Source organism: Gossypium hirsutum, chromosome A03, assembly GCF_007990345.1.
Source record: "Gossypium hirsutum isolate 1008001.06 chromosome A03, Gossypium_hirsutum_v2.1, whole genome shotgun sequence".
Classification (NCBI taxonomy): domain Eukaryota; kingdom Viridiplantae; phylum Streptophyta; class Magnoliopsida; order Malvales; family Malvaceae; genus Gossypium; species Gossypium hirsutum.
Window position 1 is genome coordinate 68334720 of NC_053426.1, and position 8910 is coordinate 68343629.

At 40.1% G+C, this 8910-nt stretch overlaps 1 protein-coding gene across 1 annotated transcript; it reads left to right on the plus strand.

Moving 5' to 3' along the window:
• The first annotated feature begins 824 nt into the window (after positions 1-824).
• Positions 825-7141, plus strand: LOC107887415 (cytochrome P450 78A5). The gene is made up of 4 exons (XM_041094972.1): positions 825-1775; positions 1880-2007; positions 4693-4697; positions 6629-7141. Exons 1-4 carry the CDS (start codon positions 825-827, stop codon positions 7099-7101), a joined length of 1557 nt encoding a protein of 518 aa, XP_040950906.1. The 3' UTR covers positions 7102-7141.
• The last annotated feature ends 1769 nt before the right edge of the window (positions 7142-8910 follow it).

The window sequence follows — 8910 nt, forward strand, 5'->3', positions numbered from 1 at the left end:
ATCTCGACATTGAGAGAGTCAATTTCAAGTATTGTTGACATTACTTGACATTAAATTATAAAGGAAAAGGAAAGAAAAAACCATAGAAAAAAAGAGAGAAATAATGTAAAATATAATAAAATAATTAAAATTTGTTTAAAGATTATATGATGTGAGAGTTTATTATTAGTTAGAATCTTTTAACTGAAATAATATTTTGGTGTAAAATGAGTAACAATAAAATAGTTTAGATACCACCTATGATTAATAAAAAATTTTAGATATTAATTTAAAAAAATATTATTTAGATACTAATTTGTGGTTAAACCTTTTTAATTAACAAAAGTATGAAACTTGAAAAAAATAACTTAAATAACATTTGTGAAAAAAAAATAGGGACGAAGATAATAAAAATGGCATGGTTTAGGTTTTTTATTTAATTTCGTAAGAAAGGATTGTATGAAACAGTGGCGTCACGTTATCTGTATCCCTTTCCAATAGTTTTATGCCGCATCAGTATTCTTATTCTGAATTTTAAGATTTTATCCTGAAAAAGTTTAAATCCAAATTAAAATACTGAAATTCAGGATAAACTCTTAAAATTCAGGATAATAATATTGATGTGGCGTAAAACTATTGAAAAATAATACAAATGAAATGGCGTCACCGATTCATCTAATTTCGCTGGGTTGAATTAAAGTTTGGCATTCCACTTTTCTATTTAAACTCAGCTCCTCGTCTCTTGTGCTCTAAACTCTCCATTTCCTTCCTCCTGATATCATACCATCCTTGTAAGCCAGGAATTGTGAAGTTCAACTCTTATTGAACGCGCATCTCTGGCGAGGATGTCCCTGGAACATGGTTTTTTGTTGCTTCGATCGCCTTTGTTGAGCTTAGAAGCATTTCTATGGGTTCTTCACTTGGTTGGAACCATTGCCTTGTGGCTTTCTCCGGGTGGGATTGCATGGGCTCGGTTCAGGTCCAAGACGAGTTTCTCCATTCCTGGTCCAGTTGGGTTACCACTACTGGGGTTACTCACAGTGTTCAATGGCTCCACTCCTCACCGTGTCCTTGCTAAGCTTGCTAAAACCCTCAACGCTGTGAAGTTGATGGTTTTTTCTGTCGGATTCACTCGGTTTATCATTTCTAGTGACCCTGAAACTGCAAGGGATATTCTCCACAACTCAGCTTTTGCTGATAGGCCAGTTAAGGAGTCAGCCTATGAGCTCTTGTTTCACAGGGCAATGGGTTTTGCTCCTTTCGGAGACTATTGGAGGAGTTTGAGGCGAATTTCAGCTACCCTTTTGTTTAGTCCCAATAGAATTGCTGGCTTTGAAGGGTATAGGCGTGAGATTGATATCAAGATGATGGATGAAATAAACGGTATAATGAAAGCAGGCGATGAGGCCCAGATTAAAAAGGTTCTGCATTTTGGGTCGTTGAACAATGTGATGGGGACTGTGTTTGGTAAGAAGTACGACTTTGAGAAGGATGGCGAAGGGTACGAACTTGAGGAGCTGGTGAGTGAAGGGTATGAATTGCTGGGGATATTTAACTGGAGTGATCATTTCCCTCTAATTTGTTGGCTAGATTTGCAAGGTGTAAGGAAAAGGTGCAGGAATTTGGTTTCAAGAGTTAATGTTTTTGTCGGGAAAATCATAGAAGAGCATAGGCTGAAAAGGCTTAGTGAAGGCTTGAACGATGATAATTGTAATGTTGGGGAATTCGTTGATGTTTTGCTTGATTTGGAGAAACATGAGAAACTGGCTGACTCCGATATGATTGCTGTTTTATGGGTAAGATAAGAATACAACACTTGCCTGCCTCTTAATGAATTAGCTTTTGCTTTATTTTGTCGCGAGCTAGCTTTGCATTTTCATCACTCTGCATGGTTTTGCAGGAGATGATTTTCAGGGGTACTGACACTGTGGCGATCTTGCTTGAATGGATTTTGGCGAGAATGGTTCTACACCCAGAAGTTCAAGCAAAGGCTCAAGCTGAGATTGATTCTGTTGTTGGGAAATCAAAGCATGTCTCTGTTGAAAGCTGGACTGCAATGCAACATGGAGCCAGAAGCATGCTACTGTCGAGACCAGCAGCTATCGAGCTCAGCTCATTTTGCTTGGTGCGCACGAATGGTTTTCAGACCAAATGAAGCAACTGATATTGCTGTTTTGTTTTGATGTAATGTTCAGTTACAACTTTGCTGAGTATTCAATTTTGTTCATTGCTTTGCTTTTTCTTTGCTTCGATTCTTCTTGCTTCAGTCTTACAAATACAGTTTTGTAACTTTGTTTGATGTTTGCTGCTGCCATTGTTCCAACAAATGGTATCATGAGCCCGAGTCTTTGAGGGGCCTTTGTATGGAATCTGTTGTGTTCGAATCAAAACCAACAGCAAGTTCAAAATTTGGTAAGATCGAAGCATTTGGATTCAGTCTAGCAGGATGTGTTTCACTCCACCTCCTCCATCTGTGTTCACTGGAGAAAAATATCACATTTGGATAGTCAAAATGAAGACTTACCTCCAGGCACATGATCTCTGGAGTGTGATCGAGAATGATGCTGAACCACCTCCATTGAGAGCCAATCCCACTATTGCACATATGAGGCAACATGCTGAGGAACGAGCCAAGAAGCACAACGCTATGGGTTGTCTGCAGAATGGAGTGTCTGATGTGATATTCACACGCATCATGGCATGTGACACACCTAAGCAGGCTTGGGACAAGCTGAAGGAGGAGTTCATGGGGACTGACAAGACAAGGCAACAGCAGGTGATCAACCTCAGGAGAGACTTTGAAAATTTGAGGATGAAGGAGTCTGAGACCATCAAGCAGTACTCAGACAGGATAATGGCCATTGTCCACAGCATTAGGCTCCTGGGAGTGGACTTCACAGAGAGCAGAGTTGTTGAAAAGGTCATTACAACTCTCCGTGAGAAATTTGAGTAAAAAATCTCTTCACTTGAGGACTCGAGGGACTTATCAGCCATTTCATTGTCTGAGCTGATAAACTCCCTGTATGCACTTGAGCAAAGGAGGGCAAATAGGCAGGAGGAGAATCCTGAAGCTGCTTTCCAGGCTAAAGCCAGTGAAGGCTCGAGTGTGAGTGCAAAAGGCAAGAAGCCTTGGCACAATAGAAGGGTCAAGTCAGGAAGAGATGAAGCAAAAAGGGTGTTCCCACCATGTGTTCATTGCAAGAAGACAACACATTCAGAAAAGTATTGCTGGTTTAGGCCAGATATTCAGTGTAGAAAATGCAAGCAGTTTGGCCATGTGGAGAAGGTGTGCAAGGGCAAACCAAGGGAGGCTGCTCTGCAACAAGCTAGACCTGCTGAGGACATTCAAGCTCAAGAGGAGCAAGTGTTCACAGCAACTTGTTTTGTTGGCACAACCAAGGCCAGCAATGATTGGCTACTAGACAGTGGCTGCTCACACCATATGGCAGCAGATGAGAAGCTGTTCAAGGGCCTAGACAGAAGCTTCCACTCGAGAATTAGAATTGGAGATGGCAGGCTGATTGAGGCTAAAGGCAAGGGCAGTGTGTTGATTAGCACTGGTTCAGGTAACAAGCTGATCTCAGATGTGTTTTTTGTACCTGACTTAGACCAGAATTTGCTTAGTGTAGGCCAATTAGTTGAAAAGGGCTATACATTGGTTTTTAAGGATGGTTGCTGTATTGTTCAAGACATGAATGGTCTGGAGTTAGTCACAGTCTCTATGACTGATAGGTGCTTCATGCTGGATGTTAGCCAAATAGAAAGAAAGGCATACACCAGCCTTGTTGAAAGCACTGACTTGTGGCATAGGAGACTAGGCCATGCAAATTTTAGATCCATCGATCTGTTACATAGGCTGAATTTGGTTGATGACATTTCAAAAATTGAAGTTAGTGGGAATGTTTGTGAGGTTTGTCAGCTTGGTAAGCAGGCTAGACTGCCTTTTCCTGCTGACAGTGCTTGGAGAGCTCAAAACAAGCTCGAATTGGTGCACTCTGATGTTTGTGGCCCTATGAGAAGACCTTCAATCAGTGAGAACAGGTACTTTGCCCTGTTTATAGATGATTTAACAAGGTTGTGCTGGGTCTACTTCTTGAAGCAAAAGTCAGAAGTGTTTGAAGTCTTCTGCAAATTCAAGGCTTATGTTGAAAATCAGTCAGGCTGCAAAATTAGAGCCTTGAGGACTGATAATGGCTCTGAATATGTGTCTGAGAGATTTCAGAAGCTTTGTGACAGTGCTGGGATTCACCATCAGCTCACAACAGTCTATACTCCTCAACAGAATGGAGTCTGTGAGAGAAAGAATAGGACTGTACTGAACATGGCCAGGTACCTCTTGTTTCAAGGCAAGCTTCCAAGTCAGTTTTGGGCTGAGGCAGTCAACACCTCAGTGTATCTGCTCAACAGACTGCCAACTAGAGCAGTCAAGGATAAGACTCCTTTTGAGGCTTGGCATAGAGTCAAACCTGTGGTAACACACTTGAAAGTGTTTGGCTGTGTGTTATACTTTTATTCCAGTGGAAAAGAGGACCAAGCTCGAGAGCAGGGCTACTCCAGGAATCTTTGTTGGCTACAGCAGCAACAAGAAGGGCTATAGAGTGTATGATCCTACAGCAAAGAAGGTTTTAGTCAGCAGGGATGTAAAGTTTGATGAGGAAAAGGTGTGGAATTGGAATGGTGTTGAGGCTGACTTGTCTGAATTGGACCAGTTAGACTTGGTTGCTGAACCTGCAGAAGAAGGACCAAGTAATGATGCTGTCGATGATACACCAGTGAGGGGCACCAGAACTTTGGCTGATGTCTATCAGAGGTGCAATGTTGCTGTGATTGAGCCCTCAGACTTTGAAGAGGCTGCCAAGGACAGAAGCTGGATGAAAGCTATGGAAGCTGAGTTGGAAATGATCAATAAAAATCAGACTTGGGTGTTGGTGAGCAGACCAGAACACAAGAGGGTCATAGGAGTAAAATGGGTGTACCGGGCCAAGTACAATGCTGATGGCTCACTGAGCAAGCACAAGGCCAGGCTTGTGGTGAAGGGCTACAGTCAGCAGTATGGTGTGGACTACTTGGAGACTTTTGCTCCAGTGGCAAGACTGGATACAATTAAGCTGCTGTTTGCTTTAGCAGCTCAGAAGCAGTGGAGAGTTCACCAATTGGATGTCAAATCAGCATTCCTGAATGGTTTTCTCAAGGAGGAGATCTTCATCGAGCAACCTGAAGGTTCTGAAGTTGTTGGACATGAAGACAAAGTGTATAAGTTGAGAAAGGCCCTTTATGGCCTGAAACAGGCACCAAGGGCCTGGTATGACAGAGTTGATGCTTACCTGACCAAACTTGGATTTGTGAAGAGCCTTAGTGAGCCTACTCTGTATGTTAAAAGGTCAGAACATGAAACCTTGCTGATTGTCTCCTTGTATGTGGATGATTTGCTTGTGACAGGGAGCAAAGTTGGGCTCATTGATGAGTTCAAGGTCCAAATGCAGCAAGTGTTTGAAATGACAGATTTGGGGATCATGACTTACTTCCTTGGCATGGAAGTTCACCAGTCTGATCGAGGTATCTTCATCAGCCAACACTCATTTGCTTTGAAGATCCTAGACAAATTCTGCATGCATAACTGTAAAGCAGTCAGCACACCTGTGGCCCAAGGAGAAAAGCTGACTAGCAGTGGTGATCAGCAGAGGGTTGATGAGAGGCACTATCGAAGCCTAGTTGGTTGTCTGTTGTATCTAACAGCAACCAGGCCAGACATCATGTTTGGTGTCAGCCTGTTATCGAGATTTATGCATTGTTGCAATGAGGCACATTTGAAGGCAGCAAAGAGGGTCCTTAGATACATCAAGGGCACTGCTAGTTTTGGTGTAATGTTTGAAAGTGGGAACCAACTGAAACTAGAAGGCTACTCTGACAGTGACTGGGCAGGATCCCTCGATGACATGAAGAGTACCTCAGGATACTTCTTCACACTTGGATCGGGGATGTTTTGCTGGAGTTCAAAAAAGCAGCAAACTGTTGCTCAGTCCACAACTGAAGCAGAATACATTGCTGCAGCAGTAGCAGTTAATCAGGCCATTTGGCTAAGGAAGCTGCTTCATGACCTTAATGAAACTCAAGATGAAGCAACTGAAATTTGGGTGGATAATCAGTCTGCAGTTGCAATAGCCAAGAACCCTGTGTTCCATGGTAACACTAAGCATTTTAAAATCAAACTGCATTTTGTTAGAGAGGCTGAACAAGCAAAGGAAGTCAGCCTTGTGCATTGCAGCTCAGGGGCACAATTGGCTGACATAATGACCAAGTCCTTGGGGGCTGCTCGATTTGAATCTTTGAGAAGTGCAATTGGAATGTGTTGCATACAGTCCAAGGAGGAGTGTTGAAAGCTGGACTGCAATGCAACATGGAGCCAGAAGCATGCTACTGTCGAGACCAGCAGCTATCGAGCTCAGCTCATTTTGCTTGGTGCGCACGAATGGTTTTCAGACCAAATGAAGCAACTGATATTGCTGTTTTGTTTTGATGTAATGTTCAGTTACAACTTTGCTGAGTATTCAATTTTGTTCATTGCTTTGCTTCGATTCTTCTTGCTTCAGTCTTACAAATACAGTTTTGTAACTTTGTTTGATGTTTGCTGCTGCCATTGTTCCAACAGTTTCAGACTCGGACATTCATAATCTGCCTTACCTTCAGGCCATTGTAAAAGAGACTCTTAGGGTGCATCCACCAGGGCCTCTTCTCTCATGGGCTCGTCTTGCCATCCATGATGTTCATGTTGGTGATTATTTCGTTCCAGCAGGAACTACAGCAATGGTGAACATGTGGGCAATCACTCATGATAAAAAACTGTGGGAGGAGCCAGAAAGGTTCAAGCCAGAGCGCTTCATGGAAGAAGATATTAGCATTTTGGGGTGTGACCTTAGGTTGGCCCCTTTTGGTTCTGGTAGGAGGGTTTGCCCAGGGAAAGCCATGGGTTTGGCCACTATTCATCTCTGGTTGGCTCAGTTGCTTCAACGTTTCAAATGGATTCCATCTGAAAACAGAAACGTGGACTTGACTGAACATTTGAAACTGTCCTTGGAAATGAAGAACCCACTGGTTTGCAGGGCAATACCAAGGGTTCCCTGAACTCACTTTTGGTTTGCTTTGGCTTGGTGTTTACTTTTATGCTGTGATGTTTCGTGACAGGATGGATGTTTGTTGCATTAATTTAGGGTTTCCTATTTTAGCTCTAGATAAGTTTTCCTGAAAGTGGACTTGAAACAAGGTGTACGATCTCGTAGTGGTAGCTACTATTTTATCTTTTTTATTAACGTAGTTTGGTGTGATAGCTAATAAACAATCTTCTGCTGTTGTACACGTCCGTTGTTATGTTGCTTGTTTCACGTTGTAGAATGTTAATATATATGCACATTGCTAGTTTGCTACTGGTTTTTGAAAGGAATTAATATCCATGCATCTAAGTTTCGAGGACCTTGAACCATAAATAAATATGAAATGGTGGTCTCTTAATATCTACCGGTGAAGATGTTTTAACTTGTTTATATCTATTCTATATTTATACTATATAATGACCCACTTAGAAAATACATAAACATTAATGAAATTTTTTATTTATTCTAACTTACCTTGGTGACTCTTTCTTTGGATTGCATTAGTTGAATTAAAGAAATTTATGTTAGCACAGAGAAATAGCGTGTTTCATAAATTGAAAACAATCAAAGTGAATAGATATTCTTAATTGTGTTATAAAAAAAGAAAAAAAAACAAATATTGAAGAATAATAAATTAGCTTTCAAACTACAATTAGTACTACAAACTAATAATATTATTCAAGTGCATAATTAGTAGTACACACATGATGACTACAATATTGTCCAAGTGCATTACTAGTATTACACCATATAATTAGTACTACACCACATTAAAACATCAATATTTTTAACCTTGAGAAAGTTTTTGAAGCCAATTTTTTCTATACTTCGTACTTTTAGCAAATAAAACTTTGACATCGAATTCACAATCCATAAGATAATCGAACACACTACAAAGGAAGTCATCAACAAATCCTTCCTCCTTCATCGACATCACTTCTCCATAAAGAAGTGGTGTCTTATCCTCAGTAAATTTTTCTAATGCATTAGCAATTTTACCAAGTTGTTCACTCACAAATTTAATTTTTTCATCAATGACACTTTCTTGAGTATTTTTCTTTTATGTTTAGATGTGCCAAATGAAGATACTTTTGTTCTTACCTCCTCAACCTCTTCATTATCGCAGTTTACAAGCATTGAATCTCGGTTACCATCATCCAAGTCTATGTCAGCAAATGTTTTGGGAAAACTCCCTGTTTCCATATCTTTGCCAACAACCAAATCCATTTCATCATAATGATCAATGCTTTTGTTCAAAAATGGTTCATACTTATTGTGCGCCTGCTAGATATTATATACAATTAGAGTAACAAGTAAAAATAACTAAAATATATTTAACATATATATGTATGTATCCATCACTATTACATCATGTGTCGCTCTATCACATGAAATTATTTTCATGTTATCATCGCATCCAAAACCACTCTCGGCTTAAATTGTGTATATAATTTGCCATGTGTTTTTTACAGTCCTCAGATGATTTTCCACATCTTTAGCATCATATTGACTTGGAATCTTTCAGAAATAGCTGTTGCAACTCGATTAATAGAAACTGCTTTGAAAGTGTTAAAAAACTTATTTCCTTTCTGGACCTTCTCTGTAAGAATTTTGAGAAAAAAATATTCCATCAGTTTTGTCCATCCTAATTACTTTATTGTCCTTTCTTTGTTGCCCTTACCCATCCTACATCAATAATCTATATTATCAATAATTTCATTATCTAACAAGCTAATTTCAATATCAATATCTAACCAACATTAAAAAAAAGGAGAAAATTTTT

Coding starts and splice junctions, on each gene's coding strand:
- LOC107887415 (XM_041094972.1), top strand. CDS start 825: ATGTCCCTGGAACATGGTTTTTTGTTGCTTCGATCGCCTTTGTTGAGC. Junction 1,776..1,879: donor ATATGATTGCTGTTTTATGG/GTAAGATAAGAA, acceptor ATGGTTTTGCAG/GAGATGATTTTCAGGGGTAC.